Source organism: Camelus bactrianus, chromosome 10 (genome assembly GCF_048773025.1).
Source record: "Camelus bactrianus isolate YW-2024 breed Bactrian camel chromosome 10, ASM4877302v1, whole genome shotgun sequence".
NCBI lineage: Eukaryota > Metazoa > Chordata > Mammalia > Artiodactyla > Camelidae > Camelus > Camelus bactrianus.
The window spans coordinates 24,971,666-24,994,495 of record NC_133548.1 but is presented as its reverse complement, the minus strand read 5'-3'; the positions used below and the strand labels follow the sequence as shown (position 1 = coordinate 24,994,495).

At 36.9% G+C, this 22,830-nt stretch overlaps 1 protein-coding gene across 1 annotated transcript; it reads left to right on the top strand.

Annotated features, from left to right (window-relative positions):
- Positions 1-7,739: 7,739 nt before the first annotated feature.
- On the top strand, positions 7,740-22,362 carry DEPDC7 (DEP domain containing 7). Its single transcript, XM_074372198.1, has 9 exons — positions 7,740-7,896; positions 15,397-15,787; positions 17,339-17,466; positions 18,284-18,473; positions 20,119-20,330; positions 21,097-21,239; positions 21,427-21,552; positions 21,652-21,730; positions 22,039-22,362. The coding sequence occupies exons 1-9, from the start codon at positions 7,824-7,826 to the stop codon at positions 22,230-22,232; spliced, it is 1,536 nt and encodes a 511-aa protein (XP_074228299.1). The 5' UTR covers positions 7,740-7,823; the 3' UTR covers positions 22,233-22,362.
- Positions 22,363-22,830: the final 468 nt, after the last annotated feature.

Below are 22,830 nucleotides of genomic sequence, written 5' to 3'. Positions count from 1 at the left end.
TCCTGACATGGAACCAATGCTTGATGAGCCAGGGCAAGGATGATTAGGGTCCCAGTATTCTCAGCATGTCACACCCAAGATAGAGCCTCCATTCCATCAGTGGGAGCTAGGAAGAAGAAGGGAGTCCCCACCTCTCAACCATACCCTACCAGGACTTAGCCTCAAAAGAGGGAGTTGGGGGCAGAATGAGAAATGCTGATTTTCTGTTCCACCTAGAACGAAAGTCCTCCCACTGGGAGCTGGGGTACTAGGGAACCCTGCAGCAGTCTGGAGTACAGTCTCTTCCTTGCTGAGTTGAGAAGAAGAAGGAGGGAGTGGTCTGGACTCAATACCACAGACTCTTGCTTTTCTTACTCAGTTTTCATACATTTTCTTGAATAGATGTTGCTATATTTGCTATTTGTGCTTAGGACCTCCAGCTGTTAAAATTTTTAAGTGAAAGTTTTTATGCAAAACTACAATGGTCCATATTTGATATGTGTATGAGTCTTTGTATCATGTTTGCATTTGATAAAAATAATGATTAAATATATTTATAATAACATGTAAAAATATAAACTATATACATGTTATATATATATAATTTTCAGTCAAACATTCTTTTTTTAAAAATTCTTATTTCTTATTGAAGTGTAGTTGATTTACAATGTTAGTTTCATGTGTACAGCAAAGCAATTCATATACATATTTTTTTTCAGATTCTTTTCCAATACAACTCATTACAAGAAATTGAATATAGTTCCCTGTGCTATACAGTAGGTCCTTGTGCTTATCTACTTTATTTTATTTATTGAAGTACAGTCAATTACAATGTGTCAATTTCTTGTGTACAGCACCATGTCCCAGTCATGCATATATATACATACATTCGTTTTCACATTCTTTTTCACTAAAGGTTATTACAAGATAATGAACATAGTTCCCTGTACTATACAGAAGAAACTTTTTTTAAAATATATTTTTATTTATAGTGGCTAAAATTTGTAAATCTCAAACTCCCAAATTTATCCTTTCCCACCCCCTTTCCCTGGTAACCATAAGATTGTTTACTATGTCTGCGAATATGTTTCTGTTTTGTAGGTGAGTTCATAGTGTCCTTTTTTTTATATATATTCCACATATAAGTGATACCTATGGTATTTTTCTTTCTCTTTCTGGCTTACTTCACTTAGAATGACAATCTCTAGGTATATCCATGTTGCTGCAAATGGCATTATTTTATTCTTTTTTATGGCTGAGTAGTGTTCCATTGTATAAATATACCACAACTCCTTTAGCCAGTCATCTTTGACAGGTGTTTCAAATTAGACTATTTCCCCTTATAATTTCTCAGTGTTTCAAGGGGAAAAATTCTTTCTAGTATTCAATGTCTAGTCCCATAATTTCATTGGATCTTTTTTTTTTAGCAGCATTTTGTTTTGTTTTGTTTTGTTTTGTTTGGGGGGGCAGTAATTAGGTTTGTCTGTCTGTTTGTTTGTTTGTTTGTTTGTTTGTTTATTTAAATGGAGGTACTGGGGATTGAACCTCATGCATTCTAAGCATGCACTCTACCACTGAGCTATATTCTCCACTTCATTAGATCTTAATTATGGAATTTAATCATTTATCCATTCAAAAAATACTGAAATGTCAGGTAACAGTCTTGTTTACTGAAAAGGTAGGCAAAATTCTTTGTCTCACACCTCTCAAGCAGTGATGATAATTTGATGTCTGCAGTATCTTGATTTTGGGTAATGCCTTTGGGTTTTGAAAACAACAAGGAACTGTCAGAAAAAAAAAAAGCTAAGTGGTGACAAATTGAGTGTATGCTTAAGGCTCTCAGGTAAATTTGTAGTCAGCACAAGGTTTCTAAATCCTAAATATAAGCCTCACTGATGATCTGATCTAGCAGTCCCCAAATCTAGCTGCATCCTGAAGTCATTAGGGAGCTTATTTCCAAGTGCAAAAGAGATGGAAAATTTCTGAACATATCCTACTGGTAATTATTAAATTATATACTCTATGGACTTCCAAGCACCAGTTTATAACTGGCTCCTGCCAAACTACAACTGAAAAGGCCAAAAGAACTTAAAAACATGGAAAAAATCTGCATCAATAAGTAGGTATGATCTAAATGCTCCAAAGATTCTGCTACATGGACTGTTGAACAAGACTAGATTAAAAAAAAAACCAGAGATGACCTTCAACTTCTCTTCCAAAAAAAACAGGATGTTGATATGTTAAACAAATAAAGGAGATCTTGGCAGAATCCAACTATCAACCTCTGATTCAGTGGAATAGAGTGGCAGGAAGAATAAGGTCACAAGACTTTAGGAAAGCAGTCCAATTGAAGGCCACATTTAAAAAGCCTTCAAAAACGACAGGAGTTGGAAAGCTTCAGGGCAAGCACGCCCACAGCAAACATAAGCCAGCAGGTGATGTGTTACTTCTGCAATAAGAGAGATGGAATATAGTCACAGTGTCTATGTGGAACAGGAGCTGGACCAAATAAAAAGTTAAAAAGCTGACCCTGGTACAGAGACTTCACCAGACACAAGAAAGAAACTCTCAGGAGATTGGATTGTAGATCTAGTAGACTTTATAGACCTTACACAATGAGCTCTGCCGCTTACAGACTGGAGAGAAATTACTGAACAACACAGCAGTGTATAATGTGGAGATCCAAAGAGGATCTCCTCCCCCTCTTTTTAAGCAAATATTAGACTTGAATAGACCAAAAAAACTCAAAATGGAGCCCACAGGACAATTCTGAAATGTAAGTAAGAGAGCCTAACACCAAGGAGATGCGGACTTTTCATTCTTTAATTCACCAAATGTTCACTGAGTACCTACTGTGAGTCAAGATGTCAGTGAATCTTGTCCACATGAAGATTATATTGGGGGAGAGGGAGGAAACAGACAATAAACAGTAGATATTTTTAAAAGTCAGTATATGTATTAGAAAGGGCTAAGAAATTTGAAAAAGAGGAAAAGACCAGGATAAGGAGGCTCTGGAGAGCTAGGGATAACTATGGGAGATGAGGTCATGAGTCCAGGATTTAAACAGGATGGTTAAGGACGTCTTCATTGAGAAGGCGATGTTCAAACCAAAACTTGAAGAATATGAGAGTTAGCTATGTGTTTATTTGGGAAAAGAGCACTGCCGGCAGAGTGAACAGCTGTACAGAGCCCCCTAATGTAGGAAAATATCTGCTGTGTGAAGAGAACAGGCTGGAATGGAATGATGGGAGGGAAGAGTGCGGGTAGCCTTTGCAGAGGTTTGCTCTGTGGCATAATCTTCTCTGTGTTTGCAGGGCCACTCTAGTTGCTTAAAAGGGTGGGACAAAGAGAAAAGTAAGACCAGTTTGAAAGCTACTCTACTAATCCAGGCAAGAGATGACGGTGATTCAGGCCAAAGTAATAGGAATGGAGACAGTGGAACAAGGTCAAATTCTGGATATATTTTGATAATAGCGCCAACAGATGTACTCATGAATTGTGTGGTGTAGAGCGAGAGAAAAGGAGGAGTCAAGATTTTCAGCCTGTGCTACTCGAGTTGGGAGTCGCTATTAACTTAGCTGGAGGAAGTTTGTGTGGAACAGATTAAGAGGGAAAGATCAGGAGTGTGGTTTTGGACATGTTGAGTTTAGGATGCCTACTGGATGTCCAAGTGGAGATGTAGAGTTGCCAGCAGGATAAATGAGGCTGAAGTTTTAGTGAAATGTTTACAGTAGAGATAATAATTTGGAGAGCCTTCAAAATAGTTTTTTAAAACATAATACTGGCTGAAGGAGCAAATGATAAAAAAAAAAAAAAAAAAGGACCAAGGACTGAGCTCTGGGACACCTGAACATTATTACAAGGCAGGGAGAAGAGGAGGTATCAGAGGAAAGGAGACTGAGGAATAACAGTCAGTGAGACAGGAGAAATACTCAGTGTCATGGTCTGGAAAACAAGTTCTTGAAGTTCTTGGCTTAGTATTTTGTAACTATCAACAAAGCTATCCTTTGCTGGATGTTGACTCTTGGGTAATATAATAATAACTCAAGTTCTTTTTTTTTTTAACTAAAGAAGTTAAATGCTTATAAATCTGAAAATCTCTATATTTAAATATTCAGTGATTTTTTTTCAACTTTGCACATATTACTTCAAAAAAATAGTTATATCAATTTTGTGGGTGAAAAAAAAAGAAACTCCATTTGTAAAAGAGAAAATGGTCAATCTAAGCCAAATTCTAAGGACCTCAGTAAAACTATGATAACAGTGGTCACAGTTTATCTCTATTTATTAGTTTACCAGCCCAAAGTAGTCACACAACTTTACTCAGACATTATTATGTTCTAAATATTGGTTATGATATATATCAGTGTTTAATTAATTGAAACTTGTATAGAATGAGAGTAAAACAACCATCTAATCTATTTCACCACTCCATGAGAAGGGTCATTGTTGACTTACAGTTTATGTGACAAAGGGGGTAGACTGTGAATAACTAGAATATTTCTACAAAGTATTTATGGTAAACATGATTTATTCTAATTCTCTTATAGCACCCATAGCCTTCAACTAATAAGAACATTTTAAAAGCCCTGTGTTCAAACTCACATGAACGGCAATTCATTATTAATACTAATTTATTTCACACACTATATAAGTATCCAAGTAACGTTGTATAGAAATTTACATTAAAAATTATATGCTTCTTTTCTAAAAAACTCAGGATATATCATTACATTATGTATACTATGCATACAGAAAACTGTATACATATTTGAAATGTATTTTTTTTTACTGAGACTTAACTGCACCCAAAATATTTTATTTTCTCAGGCATTCACAACAATTGCTAAGAGCCAATTATGAACAGCTTCTGAACTAAATGCTGAGGATTCAGCAGTGAAAAGACAAAAATCCTTGAGGTCTTGGAACTTACATTCCATGAAAAAAGTCCGATCAGGTAAAAGGAAATTTTGTGAGGTGTTAAAGGACTATTTCTCAAAATGTTCTTCTCTGACATTCTGCATTATCTCTAGTGTTTTTTAATTATCAGTGGTAAATAATGGAGATTTGTGTATTTTACCACGATTTTTAAAAAACGATGGAGGTTCTCAGGGACACCACCCTAGAAGCTGGAAATCAGAAACTGAGATTGAGGAGAAGGAGCCAGATACAAGCCTGAAGTCTGATTTAGCCAAAATTGAGGTGGAAATTTAAAAATTACACTTTCCACATTTTAATAGTGAAAAGATGACTCTAAATTGCTACCTTAATACCAAAATTTTTTCAAAAACTCCAAAAGATTTTTATTCATCACTTTTTTTTTTTTTTTTACATTTCTAGATTCATATTTCTAGTTTACATTGCTAGAGAGAATGGCAGTGCGGGTTGTTTGTTTTGAGGTGATTTAGTGTCTGTGGATACAGGATTGCACCAGAACAGACTGGTGAATTATCAACTAGTTCTGTTTCCTACCTCTTGATTGGCTTAGATAAGTTAGACCCAGTGAAGTTTTCCCATTGTTAAATATAATATTAACTTGACATATTTGTTTGAGAAATAATCAATAAAAATGATTTTAAAGTACATACACACACACACACACACAAAACCAAACCCTGCAAAAATTACCTAGGTGCATGCTGTTTTATAGTAGTTTTATAGTATACTAGATTCATCCAGAAAGGGATGGAAGAAATGTTCTTTTATGTCATAAACTGTCTGATTGTGATACTTGCCAGATATGAGAGGGATTTTTAATTTTTTTTTTTGCTAGAGGTATCTAAGCATTAAATTTTAAAGAGCATGAAGCTGATATTTTTTAAAAATCTCTGTATTTTAATGAGGATAATCATCATTATATAAGACATCTGTTATGTGCCCAACACAACAGATACTGAAAGAAATCTGAGAGGTTAGGCTATGCTCGCTGCCCTGGACAGTTTTCCAACTTTGTTAGGCAATCAAGATGTGTGTGTTGAAATAATTAGGTAGTATCAATACAATGGGGGCCTAAATAGAAATGTATTTGATAAGTGCCATGGGTCTGTCAGAGAGGGAATATATCAGGGTAATCTGGAAAAACCTGTCCAGTGAAGAGGCAGGATTTGAATTAGGTCTCCAGGGTACATAGAATGTGGATAGGTTAAAAAAAATTTTTTTTTCAGGTGAGACAAAGATAATATAGGCGGGTAAAAATTCTTTGAAATGTTATATAAAGTATCAAAATAGTCACTGAGGTCACCTGCGTTTTTCAAAAGACCCGATATTAGTGTTTGTCAAGGTTTGTTTCCAGAAATAGAGTGAGATTTTTTTTCTCCCAAGTAGTGAAAACAGATTTGTGTGTTCATTCAGTTACACAGCATGGGATAGACTAAAGTTAATTGGTCTGTTTGGTACCTGAAACTGGTCCTAAATTGTACCTTACCTCTGTGAGCAGTAGCTGAGAAATTACAAAGGAAATGGCTTGAACGGAGGTGAGGTTGGGGTTTACTACCACCAGGGGGAGAGAGCACATTACAAAAAAAAAAAAAGACTAATACTGGCAACTTTTTCTAAATTTTAGGGGCAGTAATTGCCCATGTCTTGCCCACTAAACTGGGGTCCCTAGGGTCACAGCTTCTTAGTATGAATTCTTTGAAATAATCACATGTATGTATTCTTCTTAGTGTTTTGAAGCAACCACGTGTAGAAGCTTCCTGCAATAAGCTAAGTAATGAATTCCCACTTAAAGACCATTCTGATTTATAACCTAATCACACAGGAATCTTCCTAAGAAGGCATTTATTAGATGTACCAAAGGTTTAAAATGATTGCAAAATCGCCAAATTTGAAAAAAAAAAAAAAAAAGGCGGGAGTAGGGAGGTACCAAGTATCTGGCAATTGAATTACTGGTCTCTTAAATCACTCATCTTTTCAGGGGTACCCCAGCACTGGATCCCCGCGTTCCCTATTTTCAACTTCTCTTTAAGAGTCCCCCTCCCCTTCTTTTCTAGCTCTGTCTCTACCCACATGACCCGGAGTTACTTTGGAGGCCGAACAGATTTTCTTGGCAGCCAGCCCCAAGGCCAGCCAGCTACCCTCCTGTGACCTCTAGACATTGTCCTCCTGGGCCAATGTCTGGGCTAAGATAAAGATTTGTTCTTTACAGGAAGGGATGCGTGAAAAACCCGAGGCATTTATCACCATGACATAATTTTAATAACCTACATTCCAGATCCAACCACTAAAATCCTTAACATGAATTAGTTGTGACATCTCCATTAAAAAATTACGGGCAGGTTGGGAGGGTATAGTTCAGAGGTAGAGCGCATGTAGCATGCACGCGGTCCTGGGGTTCAATCCCCAGTACCCCGTGAAGCGGGTACTAATACTGCCCCCGCGTCACAGGTGAGGACACTGAGGCCCAAGGCAGTTAAACAGGGGGCGGAATCCTAGAGCAGACCCACGGTGGGTCGCGCTTTGCATCTAGCTGGTCTGAGCCTGCCTGCGTGTAGCCCTGCCCGCGCCTGGACTGTGCCGAAGAGGGCGGTATGTGGGACGCGTGGGACCGGCGCGGACTTGCAGGACCTCCGCATACCGAAAAACCTTCCACCTGGCTATCGCTCGCACCCGGATTGGCCTGGGGCGAGGGCTGCACCTTTCCTTCGCCTGCGGGGCTTCGGGTTACGCTCAGCCTCAGCCGGCACGTGACTGCGGGCGTGTGGCGCTCGGCGGCGGGTCTGCGGGCGGGGGCGGGGCCTAGCGGGAGCCCCGCCCATCCCGGGCCAGTTAACTGGCGGCGGCAGCGCGGGCGCGCACTTCGCGGTGCCGCGGCCTGAAGCGGCGAAGTGCTGGTGGCTGCGGCCATGGCCACGGTGCGGGAGAAGGCGGCGGCGCTAAACCTCTCGGCACTCCAGAGCCCCGCGCAGAGGCCTCCCGGTAGGTGCCGAGGATGCCGTCCGGGGACATTGGGGGTTCCGGGAGGGGCTGGGGGCTCAGGCTGCCTTTCTCGCTAGGGCGGGGACCCAGCCAGGTACAGCTGGGTCGGCGGCGGCCTCCGGGAGCCGCGCGCAGCTGTGGCCACTCGGGCCGGCGGCCCCGCCGTCGGGGCGGATCGCGTCCGGCTCCCACTACTGGGCTGCCAAGGCAGACCTTGCTCCCTTGCTTTCTACTAAGTTACCCAAACTTGAACTTCACCGCGCCCTGGTCTGTGCGCCCGCTGCGTGCCAGGCACTCGCGGTAGGTCTCCAGATACGCTCCACATCATTACTGGTGACAGGTATATCTGGACTTGTCTTGCTCTTTGCCGCCTGTGTCAGACACAAACCTTGACTCCACAGTATTGCCCGGGGCCGAGTGCCTCTCTTGCCCACTTTGTTCCCCAGACTCTTCTCGGGAGCGTTGAGAGGTTTCTGTTGTATTTTAGTTATACCGGCAGAAACTTGGCATAAAAGGTTTTTGTTAGTTATACTTTCTGGAGAAACAGTATTTCAACGAATAGAAGTTTTTGATTTTTTTTTTTAACGATTGCGTGACATTAGGAGAGACGTTGGTGAATTCTGCCAGCTTAATTATGTCTTTGGCAGCAATTTGCTTAGAATGTTAGTATGCTAACATCTTGGTTTCTTTAAATGTCCAAACAGTTGATGGAAATTGAATGATTAGTGCTAACGTTCCAATTCCAGCATACCCCACAACTCAGAAAATAGATGTCCAAATAACATTTGGCTTTTTTGTTTTCCTTTGGGATGAGTTACAGCTTTTCCCCCTTTCTGTAGCTGCAGTGTAGGGTGTTACAGGAATTAGTTCCCTATCTGACAAAACCTTTTCATTTGTAAAAGCGAGCCAGTGAAACTGTGACTCCTTCCTCAAGGTGACAGTAGTCAGTGGATTGGTGTAGGTCAAATGGGTGCATCTCAGTGGCCTCAGTTTTATGTTTGAGTTATAATTAGTAATGCTTCTTTTCATCTTTAAAATGCTAATGATAAATTGTTATACAGAACCACTTTTCATTTGTATTTTTCTGAGAATGATCTTAATATTGACCTTATTCTCCAGTTGAAAGGATTCAGATAAGCACATGATGGCTGCATTCAGAATTTCTCCTTGTTTTACATTGTGAAGAGAAGGGAATACTTCATCATTTAGGAATATAAAATCAAATAATATTGGAAACATCCTTGAGAAGTCTTTTGTTTGGGGGTTAATTAGGTTTATTAAATTATTTTTAGAGGAGGTACTCAGGATTGAACCCACTTGATCTATACCCCCCTCCCCAACCTTGATAAATCTTTAGGCTTTCTGAGCGAAAGAAATTCCCAGATTTTACCTGATTAAAAATATAGTGCCCTACCTTCTCTAACAGCTGAAATACCAGTTACGAGCTTTGGTCATTTGTGAACAGGTTCTTAGACAGTGTAAGGGAATATGTATTCAAAATTAAGTAAATGGCTCTCAGAAGGAAGAGTTGAAATGTGGGTTATAGAATTTGACTGAACCCAAGGAAAGGACCACTATCTTCTGCACACCAGGTGCAGTGCGTAGAGAAGGGCCCCACTGCCTTTTCTCACTTGTTTTGCTTGCCTCAGTTGGAACCCCACCTGTTGTCATGTGTTAATTCCCCTTCTACTCTTTAGTTGCCTTGTCACAGCCCTAGTAAGCACGGTAATAGGAGCCTCTGGTTCTTGATTCCTTGCCATTATCTTTCTGTGTGTTCTGGCAAGCAGCTTTGTATTTTTGTTTCTCTACCTATTAGTAACTCTTCCATACTTTAAAGAGGCTGTAACGACCAGGGACCTGATTTATATAGAAATAAAGTCTGTACGCTAATCTTTAGTAACTACTTTGAAGATACTCGTTTTTTAATAGAGACAGAAAAGAGAGTGGTATGTTATCCAGTTTTCCCTTTATACTGTAACCTAATTCTTTGAATTCACCTGGTATCACTTTTCCAGGGAGCTCAAAGTGCTTCCCATATGCTGTCTCATTAATCTGTATGAATTAAAGGAGGGGCCAATGCCTACTTTTGTCGATAGTTCTCCCAACATATTTTAAAATTGTTCTTATTAGGAGAGATTTATTTTACATAGTTTACATGCCTGCAGCCTTCTTTTTAGAGGCAATGTCAGTCTCAGGTTGACATCTCTAATGCCAGGTAAGAGGAAAACTAACTTCAACTACTAAAACCGATATGCAGTAAAAGTGTTGCCGTATTGGTATTGGTGTATAGGCGGTTTTACCCACTCAGTCACAGCTGCCCAGTTTTGACACCCAAAACACAGTTCTCTGCATTTATCTTTTTTCATGAGGTTTTGGTTAATGTCCAATAAATGTAGGCCTTCTCCTTTGTCTTAACAATTCTATGAGTAATATTTTAAAACCTCTTTTGAAAAAAATAATTCTTAAGTAAAATTCTCTCAAATCCTAAATAGTTTAGGATCTATATACTCACTATTTTCTGATGAAAAGTTAAATCTTCTGATATGTGTCACATTCGTCTTATCTGCTAGTGGTCTTTATTTGATTGAATACTGTTCAAAGCTTGAAATCATCATCCAGGTGGTATGAATAGGTAAAGGATAATCTCTCTGAGGGTTGGAACTGTGTCCTCTTAGTTCAGAGGAAGAAAGAGACCTTCCCTTTTTTTGTTTTTACTTTTTAAATAAATCTTAAAAAATTTTGGAACAGATTTAGATTTATAGACAGTCACAAAGTTAGTACATAGAGTTCCCGTGTGCCCTTCGCTCAGGTTCCCTTATTAACATCTTTAGTGTAGTACATTTGTCCCAGTTAGTGAACCAATATTGATAGTCCATACTTTTACTTGTATTTCCTGAGTTTTTGTCTCCCATCCTTTTTCAGTTCCAGATCCCATCCAGGATATTACATTACAGTGAATCCACATCTCTTTAGGCTTTTCTAGATTGAGACAGTTTCCCCTGTAGTTTTTATACATCTGTTAACTGCTGGGTCCTGTTCTAGTTACCACTTTTCATGTATGTCTCATATAATCTTCACAGTAACTGAGAGAAATGGAATTAGCTCTGCTTTGCACCAGAAAAGTTAGGCAGTTTGCCCAAGATTGCATTATTTGTAAATGATGGAGCCAAGAATAGAACCTAGTTCTCTGGGATTCTGAAACCCACACTCTTGTCTTTCTCTGTTCACAGAGCCTTTCTCTCTGACTGTGCCTGCTGCATTAACACAAGTTTCCACGTCTAAACAGTATTCAGTTAACCCAGGGTTCCTGAACTCCTGTTGACATTTTCTTTGTTGTGAGGCTGGCCTGGACATCTAAGCAGCATCCCTGGCCCCTCTACCCACTAAACGCCAGCAGCGCTCCCCCCTCCTCAGCTTGTAACAACTAAAAATGGCACCAGACATTGCCAGTGGTTCGGGGTGGGGGGAGTAGAATCACCCACTAAGAACCACTGTATGAACCCTTCTTTAAAATATTTTACTAGTTGGCAATAATTTATAATTAACAAGTATTGAATAATTTGCTTTTTAATTTTTTTTTTAACGGAGGTACAGGGGTTTGAACCCAGGACCTCATGCATGCTAAGCACACACTCTACCACGGGAGCTATACCCCCTCCCCCTTAGACTCTTTGATCATTTGGTCATGGTGCTTTTAGAACATGCTTGACCAAATGTAAACGAGGAACCATCAAGATGTAGATAGTGATGAATTTTAAAGAATTATTCAGCTCATATGCAGGAGAAGTTTGAGGACAAGCTAAAGGTTAAGTTCTGATTGTTAGACTTAAAAAACATTTATTTTATACTTCCAGTCTCTTGGATCCTGTTTAAAAGTCACAATAATTCATCTTACTGGACCATGGTCAGCTATACCAATGTTCATTTCAGCTCTTAGAGGATGATAATAAGAAGTTTCAAGCCAGCATGTGGGGGATCTGTGTTTAACTGGTGAAGTCAGCATTAAAAAAACAGGTTATCCTGGTGTGGGTTTTGGCACATTTACTCGCCAAGTCCAAGGTATATTGTGTATTAAAGTATCTGAATGAACATGAGCTAGTTTGGGTCTGTGGGTGGTGGTGCTTGAGGGGAAATATCCCAGGATGCAATGGTTGGGAGTTAATGGTCAGTAAGAACAGAGGGGACCTAAAAGGGCTGAATTGTATCATGCCCGGAGGACTCTGGAAACATTGTGTGGCTCACAGGTGCCTACTCTTCTGCTCTAACCTGTTCTTTAATCTTTTATACTGTGTTATCCAATATGCAAGACTTCCTGATTGCCCATATTTAAACAGCAAGTTAATATGGGGAAATATATTCTTTATTTCTTAATTCCCCTGTGAATATCAGCCTTTTCCACATCATTGAGACTCTCACCCCATCAGTGATCTTATTGATCTCAAATTAATAAGTGACTCAGCCTTATCTTTTAGGATTTGTATGCTAGATGACTTGTTGCTCTACTGTTACGATTTATGTGTTTCATCTTTAATATTATTACTAGCCCAGAAGTCTGTTTCATTGGTGCTTAATAGGCAGTCTGAGCACTACAAATTTGAATCTTGCTTATTTTCCTTTCTTATGTACTGTGGATAGTGTATGTTGTAGAATTTATGGTAGCCTGTATTATTTTAGGAGTAATGACTACTAAATGTTTTTAAATGGCTTGATTAAGGGTACACAGATCTTAGGGGTTTTTCTGTTTGTTCTTTTAATCTTGTTGACTCACTTGAAGGTCTTTGACGTAATCTGTCTTCAGTGAAAGATTAATGCTAAAACTATCTGGTGGCTTAGTTATATATTTAAGTACTAGAAAAAGCTAGTATGTATTTACTGTCTGTAAAATTGAGGGCAAGTTTGCTTAATTCACTGAACCTCAATTTCTTCAAAATAGGATTATTAACAACTATTTCGGAGAAGTTTATCAGGATTAAATGAGAGAAGGCAGAGCTTGTCATATTTTAAGTACTCAAATATTAACTATTATTAATAATATAATGAAGATTTGAAAAAAAAAAGACTAAAGAATAGACATTAAGTTTATTTAAAGCTCAGCTATAGTCTCTGGTATGTTAGGAAGTAAGAAAATTAAGTGTTAATCTTCCTTTATCTTGTCATTGTGGCCGGGAACAGTATAGCTACTCCTGAGTTTAGAACACCTGGAATGACCTGGACGTATTTTGACGTTCCATCAAATGCCTGATTCTGGCTCTATTCAGTGGACTAAATATAGTACCAGTAGTAAATCTAGTTTCAGCTGGATTTATCTAGTTAATTCTCCATAATTCAATTTTTAAAACTGTTCACATATTTGGAAAACTAGCATCAATTACTTCTTTCTTTGTTTAGTAATAGATTATAAAGTGTGTGGAATTTTAAAATATAATTTTGATAATTAAAAACAATCTTGCTGATTAAAGTAACATTATATTAATGGGTAGATGGTAAAATTACCCATCTACTTTTGATATTGGAAATATACAAACAAGCAGTAAAGGGTTTTCTGTGTATGTATATATTGGTAATTTTTATAGTAGCTACAAAATTACACGGTCAGTGAATACACTGTGGTTCACTACACTCCCTGTATTTACTGCAACACAAAAGATAAATTCGAAATGACCTGCTTAATATTTATGATTCTAGTGCATTGAGTGGAGTTTTAGTGTCCTTCAGAAACTTATCTTTGCTTTCATCTTCCACATTTATTTTTATCTAAAAAAGGCAGGAAAGTAATTTCAGGTGGCAGTTTCTTTAATTATTCCTTACTGTTGTGCTAATGCATACTGTTTTCCTTTTTAGATTATCTTAAGGGAAGTAATCCGTTTTCAACTTCTCTGCCAAAATATAAAAATAAAAGATGTTATATACTTAACAAAAAGGAGGACTTAAAAATTAGAACCACTGAATATTCAGAGGATCATTAAAAAGTGTAACACATAAAAAGGCTTACCCTGTTTACACAGAAAGAGAGAGCAGGCCAGCTAGCCACCAAGCTGATGATTAGCTCGACTTAGTTCCATTAGCTTGACTTGGTTCCATCAGCTTACTAGAACTTAAAATCCATTTTCTTTCTTTATTTCTTCTTTTTTTTTTTTTTTTTGAGGGGGGAGGTAATTAGGTTTATTTATTTATTTATTTGTTTGTTTTAGAGGAGGTACTGGGGATTGAACTCAGGATCTCATGCATGCTAAGCATGTGCTCTACCACTTGAGCTACACCCTCCCCCCTCCTATTTTCTTTTGTTTCCCCTTTTCTCCTTTGTATTTGTGCCAAGTATCAATTTAGTAAAGTGAGGGAAAATATGATACATCTTTGAAAGCATGTTTTCTTTTCTGTTTGGCTAAAATCTTGCTTTATTTCTTTGGTTTTCCTAGCTTTGCAATAGGTTATAAGGTCCTATTGGACAGGAACCAAACTATTAGTTTACCCTGCTTACAAAGCACCTAACTCATGAGATTGCATAATAGGAAGATTTAAAAATATTAGTTTATTCCAACAAGCATTGTGTGTGTATATATCTATAACTATACATCTATCTGTCTATCTGACTGATAAATGCTTTGGAATCATATAGACCATGAACCAAATCCCAGTACCACCTCCTATAATATATTGTCTGGAAGTTACATTTAACCTCTGGATCCGTTTTCCATCTCTTAAATAGAGGTAATGTCTACTTCATAGGGTTGCTATGAAGATTAGATCATTTATGGAAGGCACTTAATAGAATTCCTTGCACATAATTGGTAACTGCCACAAGATCCTGCTTGATCTGCACTCCCCCAACCCCCCACTCCAAACCCCATCTTCACTCTGATCTCACTTCCTGCTGTTCTCTCCCTCATGGTGGCCTCCTTCCTGTTCTCTAGTAGAGCATACTCCCTCCTCAGAGACTTTGCTCTTTCTGTTTTCTCTGCTCTTTCCCCAGATGACTGCACAGCTTGCCCACCTGGTCTTACTCAGGCTTCTCCTCAGAGATGACCTTGTCAGAGAGGTCTTTCCTGACATCCCATCTAAAATAGCATTCTCTCCTTACCTGGCTTTATATTTTTTTCTTAACACTGATAATACATATTATCTGGACCTTCTCACAAAGTGTAAGTCCATAAGAGCGGACTTTATTTTGCCCACTGTTGTATCCTAGCACATGGAACAGTGTTTAGCATATAGTAGGCATGGGGGAGGGTATAGCTCAGTGGTAGAGCACATGCTTAGCATAGACAAGGTCCTGGGTTCAATCCCCAGTACCTCCTCTAAAAATGAAGAAAGAAACCTAGCATATAGTAGGCACTAAATTTTTTGACGAATTGCTACTAATAATTTTGTATTTCAATAACAAGCTACCTTCATAGTTGTTCCTTATTAATAACTTTGGAGAATGCCCCTTTTTGCTTAAGGATTGCTTAGACCTTATAACAAATACGCGAGGTGACTCTGATTTTTTTTTCCCCATTCCAGGTTTCAGTGTGGCCCAGAAGCCATTTGGAGCCACGTATGTGTGGAGCAGCATTATAAACACTCTTCAAACACAAGTGGAGGTGAAAAAACGAAGGCACCATTTAAAAAGACACAGTGACTGTTTTGTTGGTTCAGAAGCTGTAGATGTCATTTTTTCTCACCTAATTCAGAATAAATATTTTGGTGATACAGATATTCCTCGGGCCAAAGTGGTGAGAGTGTGTCAAGCACTTATGGACTACAAAGTGTTTGAAGCAGTTTCAACCAAAGTCTTTGGAAAAGACAAAAAACCTACATTTGAAGATAGTAGTTGCAGCCTTTACAGATTCACAAAGGTGCATAACCAAAACAGCCAACTAGGCAAAGAGAACAAACGATATTCACCTTCCAGGTTAGTATATAATGTTAGAATATCAGGGGGATATTGGCAGGATTTTTGTCTATATTTTAATGAGATGCTGACTATCTTTGTTATTTTTGAAACAGTAAATCAAGCTAAAATCTGGGTCTGTGGGTAAATTTGATAAAGCAGAGTGAATTTTTTTTTTAATATCTCCTAGAATTCTTGTCTGTTTATATATTTAGCAAAAACAATCAAACTTTGCCTTTGTGCTTCAGGTTACAAGCATAGTATAAAAAATGTTACAGGTTAAAATTATAGTATAAGAAATATTAGAGAGCTTATACGCAAAGCGACATGAGAGCAGAAGAGGTGAAGGCAAGCAGGTAGATTGTCATTAGAATCCAGAAAATAACAGATGTGAAGAAGTGGGAGTCAGAATGCTTAGTTTTGCAGCACATTTTAAGGAATTTGCACTTGATCACACAGATGTTGGGGAGGCCACAGAAAGCCTCTAAGCATGATGAGATTGTACTTTAGAAAGGTCTTCCTGGCAGCTGTATGGACAGCCTAATGGGGAGAGCTAGGCAGGAGGCTTTTGCAGTATTGCTGTCTGCAGATGAGGGTGAGGTAGGCAGCAGTGGGGAAGTGGGAATCATTTAAAGGGAGGCTGGGGGACAGAATTGTAGGACCCAGTGATTAAAGTGGATGTAGGTGTTATGTGCATAATTAACTTAGTTATTTGTTGTGAAATAAAACAACTTTTCCCTTTTATTTCCCTCAGCTAAACTGGTTAGAGGTGACCATGTGATTGAAGCTCTTATAATTCACATCTGACCCAAAGTCAGAGTTTTACACTCAAAAGTTTTTTAATTCCATATTTGAATCATGATAAAATTTACCTCCCTATATAGGAAGGAAATACAAGGATAAGGTATGGCACAATCAGTACTTTGCAAATGTAGGTCCACGTGCTTTATCTGAACAGATGTATTTGTGAATTTGGAACTTTGGAGGTTTTAGAAAGGTGATTATATATATATTAGATAACACTCCTAGAGGGATCTGAGACAGCATCTGGTAATCAAACATGTTAACATTTCTGCAGTGAACAAAATATTCATACTAACTGGGATAAATAAAGGCTATGTTAGTCTTTATAGACAGGTTTTGCCACTGTATGAGTTCTAATAAACTTTAAATTCTTGAAAGAATTGTGGATAAAGGAGTGTAGATCTGTATTTGGAAAATGATGAGCACTGTCTACCAAAGAATGCCCCAGAAATAGAATTAACTAATAAAGACAGTAAGCATAATGAAGTTTGATGACATTTGATTGTATCTTAAAATGGGAGACTAAAATTTTAGTCATTGAATTACTTAAATCTAAGTGCTCAAAGGAGAATTTATTGAGAGTGTGTATATTCAGATTTGAGAAAGAAGGTGGCATGTTTTTGTATTTTATTCTACTCTTATAATTTGCATTTGTTGTATTTTTGTTCTGAAATGTATAAACTTTCTAGAAACTCTTAGCTCTCAGATACAAAAATATTTCTGTGAGCTCACTAATAAACATTAATTTATGAAGTAAATTCATTTTAGGTACACAGATACATTATTTAAGTCATCTGATACCCAATCGGCAAGTTTAGAGGACTTGTGGGAAAATCTGAGTTTAAAGCCTGCTGATTCCCCTCATGTAAATCTCTCTGCCTCCTTGTCACCACAAGGTAAGCTAAAGATGATATGAGGAAGAAAAAGACGACTAACTTCAAATAAACTTATTTAAAATTTTTCAGTCTTAACCTTTATTAGAATTTAAATATTCAAAGCACAAAGAAAGAGCACACTGTGTATTAAAGCTGTTTATATTAAGTTTTAACAGAGGTCTATTATCTTTAACAAATAGATCAGTGTTGCAATTCTGGAACACTGACTTTTGTCCTATCAGCTGGCAGAGATTCAAATCTGAAATGTTTTGCATGCAGATTTTTAAAAATGTATTTAAAATCCGCTCTCAGGTATTTCTTTCCCTAAGATTTTATTAGGTTAAATAAAAATTTGAAAATTATGTTAAAACATTAACAGGATTCTAATGTTTTTCCTTGTCTGTGGCTGTGGAATGTGATTTAAATGACTGATTTCCACTTCTCCTCATCCTAGTTGTGGAAACCCTGAGTGGAATAATCTGCAGCCAATAGTTTCAAACTAGCTTTGACACTGAATGAATCATTCTTTCTTCCAAGGTCCTTATTAACATGTTATATGACTTGATCTCTTATCAAGCCATATTGCTTTTTACAGTACAAGAATGAAAAGAATTTCTGTTGTCCAAAGTCTATTCTCCTACACTTTAAACAAATCTTGAATTGTTTTACTTTGTTATAAGAAACCACTTCATAAAGTTGACTCTTTTTCTTTCTTTCATTTTTTTTCTCTTTTTTTTTGCCACAAACTTACTAGCTTAGACCTGCCTAGGCAGATACTATGGTGAGCATGTAGTAACTATTAATTGTTACTTTTCCCCTTGTTGTTTTCCTTGTGCAGTTATTAATGAAGTATGGCAAGAAGAAACAATTGGGCGTCTGCTACAACTTATAGACCTTCCACTCCTGGACTCCCTACTCAATCGGCAAGAGGTCAGACCTAAAGTTCCTCAGCCTAAGAGACAGCCTGACTTGGTCAACAACAGGAACTATCTGGATCGAGGGATTCTCAAGGCTTACAGTGAATCTCAGTAGGTGGAAATACATATAATAATTTGAGTGTGTTTGCAGAAAGGTAGTAGTTTTGAGATAATCTTTTGAATTCTTCTGTCCATACACGATCAGATATGCTTGGTGAGTTGATATTATCAGTTTTGGGAAAAGTAAAGAACAAAATTACCTTGGTCAAAATTAGAAAACAAGATTTTTAAATGTCATTATTTTTCATATTCTTTTCTGTTTCACATACACCTTACTTGCATGTCAAGTGAAGAAAATGATTACACTCCATCTTCTTATCTTTGCTGAAGTGTAGGGCTGTCTGTTCTTTCAGAGCTGCCTCTGGTTTTCCAAGGGACCTGGAACAAAATAAAAGGATTTGGCAAATTCTTAGACTCCTTTGACTATAGACACTTCTATACTCCTCTAGACTGCCTGTTAAATATGTATTTTTTAATTAACTAGTTTTATTAAAGAAATATAAAGAAAATAATACTTGCTCTCACCTTTGACCACCATCCTTCTGAATATAAATTTGAAGGCTTAATTTCAGGTGCTAAGGGAATTATGATTTTATTTTTCCTTAAGGAAGAGTTCTATTTTCCTTACAACATTGTAACTCTTCCCCTAAGTAAAATTATTAAAAGTTAAAATCATGTATTTTCTACCTTATTTAATATTTTAAGTATTTTGCCTTAGCAGATAGTGTTCTAGTACAGTTAGGAAGATGGAAATGTTTGAAAGGAATACAACTTACATTTTTAGCACTTCACCAGTTTTACATTCTAATGAACTATTAATAAATAGTTGAATGTCAAAAGGTCACTTAAAACTTTATGTGAAAAAATTAACCCCAGCATACTAGTTATTGAATTCTGTATATAAATAGGAAGTTTATTATTCTACAGGAATTTACATTACATTTCTATAATCTAAAGTAACATGTGAAAACATTTTATAATTACTCTAAGTACAGAATCAGAAATTGTCCTTGCAGATCATCTGTCCACATCTTATGATGAAGCATGACTAGAGAGGTGACATGACCTTCCCGAGTCCCCAGCAGTGGAGGACGTGATTTAAAAAAAAAAACAACTATATATTACCAAATTGAATATTAAAAGTTAGTCATTCTATTTCTTGGAAGGTAGCAGTTTTCTAAAGTTACCTACCTGGCATTTTATTAGAAATGGTAATTAATATATAATTATTTTGAAGTCCTACCTTATCTCCCTTTATTCTCTTCTAGCCAAAGTCAGAGATGATAGATCATACAGAGTTCTGAAGTAGCAACACTGTATTAGCAAAATGCTAGTCTAAAGTCAGATCTGGGATCCAGTCCTGCCTGGGACTCTAGACAAGTAACCTAGAGTTTCTGGACCTCCATAGTAAATTTAAGGAGTAGAGTTTGAATTTTGATATTCTTTTCAGCACTGTATTATAGCGGATAGCTTTCTGTTTTCTCTTTAAAAAAAAAAAAAAAAAGGAAGACATATATTAGACCTAACTTTTTATCTGTGATACATGATCTAGCTATATACTAAAAGGAATTATTCATATCTTTATCTCGGTTTATAGAGATTTATCCTGGTAGCAAACTTGAAATAGCTAGGAAATTAGGTACTGTGTGTGTATTTGTTATTCCGTTTTTTTTTAAATCTTTTTTTTCCCCTATAGGGAAGATGAGTGGCTCTCTTCAGCAATTGACTGCTTGGAATACCTTCCAGACCAGATGGTTGTGGACATAAGCAGAAACTTTCCTGAGCAACCAGATAGAATAGACTTAGTCAAAGAACTTCTGTTTGATGCCATTGGCAGACATTACAGTAGTAGGGAACCTCTGTTAAATCACTTATCTGATGTTCATAACGGAATTGCAGAACTCTTAGGTAAGTAAGATCTTACTGGATACTAGAATTTCTGTTTTGGAGGAAACAAGAAAAAGTTAACTTGTCCTCAAAATTAACCAAAATGGTACTGCTTCAAGTTGGGAGTGGATCTGGACTAATCCATGGAAAGTATGTCTGTTCTAAAACTTCCAGGGCTCACTTGGAAAGAGGCTGTAGTAAGCTCTGAAGTTATGTAGGGACTTCTGGTTGCCACAGGAGAATGCTGCCCTCATTCACTGGAAGCTTAATAAGCATAGAATAGCAGTTTTCTCTTTTTCAGCAAATATTACCAGCACTATGACCATTCCCCCTTCATTCTCTGCAAGACAGCAGACACTCTGCTTTGTACCAGTGAGCCAGACTCTTCCACATGGTTTGTTGAAAACAAATTGGACGTTTCAGAAAATCCTTTCTATTTTTCTCAGGTAGAGTTGGATATATAAGTACTGTACACATAGGCATCCTTGAAATGTATTGAATTATTGGAAAACAATGGCTGGAAATTTATTTACAAAGCCAAGAGTTAGATTTAACATCTTAAGATTTGTATATGACAAGGACTTAGAGCTTAGTTGCCAGTTTGATTATAGGCTTTCATGATGGTATTGGTCATTCATTATAATTCCTAGTCTTTTTGTTTTGTTTTGCTTTTGAACATAGTTTGGGATAAGTTTACTGATTAGCTTAAGCTTTAACTTGAATTTTGTTCCCTCTACTATAGTCGTGTTTGGTCAAAATTAAAAGCATTTTTTTCCTTTGGCTAAAGTGAATGGGAAGACTGAAATAGCATTAGAAGCTACTCAGCTCTTTCTAAAGCTTTTGGATTCCCAAAATAGAGAGGAATTTAGAAGACTGCTGTATTTCATGGCTGTTGCAGCACATCCTTCTGAATTTAAATTACAGAAAGAAGTAAGTCTTTTGTCTAAATGTTAATTGTATTCAGTATCCCTAATACTTATCGGATGCATGTGTTAGATTATTCCATTGTCAGCATCAAGTATGCTGAAATGGATAATAGCTATTAATAGTTAACATTGCCTTTTATTTGACACTTATTCTTAAAAATATGTACTATTGGGTGTGTTTTGTTTTATAGAGTGACAACCGAATGGTTGTGAAAAGGATATTCTCAAAAGCTATTGTTGACAATAAAAATTTATCCAAAGGCAAAACTGATCTTCTGGTACTCTTTTTAATGGATCATCAAAAAGATGTTTTTAAGGTAAAACTCTGAAAGTAGTTGAGTATATGTAATAGATCACTGGATTAAAGGGCATTTGAATAATGTTCCATTCCTTTTTTTTTTTTTTTTTTTTTAAAGATTCCTGGAACTCTACATAAAATTGTCAGTGTTAAGCTCATGGACATTCAGAAGGGAAGAGATCCAAATAGAGACACGGGTAATCTGAGAAATATTACTTCTCACAAATATAAATTTCTACTGTTTATTTGAAAGTGTTTTGCTGTAGTACTTGCACTTTAATTTCAACTGGACTCTAAACGAGCTCCTCAGAGTTATCCAGACTTAGCAGAGAGCCTCCTTCTGTCAAAAAGCAACTTGACAGAGAAAGTCAGCAGTGCTTAGCATCTTTACATGCATTTTGCAAAATGGGGAAAAATACGTAAATATAGAAATGTTGCTTGATTTTTCTAGTTAAATCTGAGGAATAGATTCATTAACTCAGCTTTTTTACTTTTAATCTTTAAGGATATTTTTATTGCCAGAGAATTGATCAAAGTGATTATTCTGACCATACAAAGATGACGACCAAGGATGAACTACTGAATTTACTAAAAAATATTGATGAGGATTCAAAACTGTCTGCCAAAGAGAAGAAAAAATTGCTAGGGCAGTTCTATAAGTGTCACCCAAACATCTTTATTGAATATTTTGGAGACTGAGTTTCTAATGTCTGTATATAACTTGTGTATTTTAAGAGTAAATTATGTATCCTAAAGATCCAATCACATTGTAATATTGAATGTTCTTCCAAATATGAAAATGTACTTAATAAAACTTTTTTTTATAATCTTTTGTGTCTGAAACTGAGTATCAGATGGTGTATTGCTGTTAAGTAGTGACCTCTCTTAGGTGAGTTGATTTATAATTATTGTGCACAATAATTTATAGAACATTATAGGAATTTAAATGATATGATGTTGTTTATATAAGAAAGAATTAAAGAGTAAGGAAGTCTGTAACTACAAGTTAATAGGAGTGCAGTTTGTACCTTGGAAAGTATCCTTAAAGATGTAAGATAGAAACTTAGGCTATGATAAAGTAATTTTTTGCCAATTACCATAAACTGTAGACAAATCAGAAACTGAACTGTCCTAATGCATTTGAAAGTTTCAACATCTCTTAAAGTTATTATGGAAAATGTAAAATATATATAAATATGGCAAAAACAGAATAATGAACTGTCATGTACTCATCATCCAGTTTCAACAGTTGTCAGCTCATGGCCAATCTTATCTAATCTATTCTGTGCTCACACCT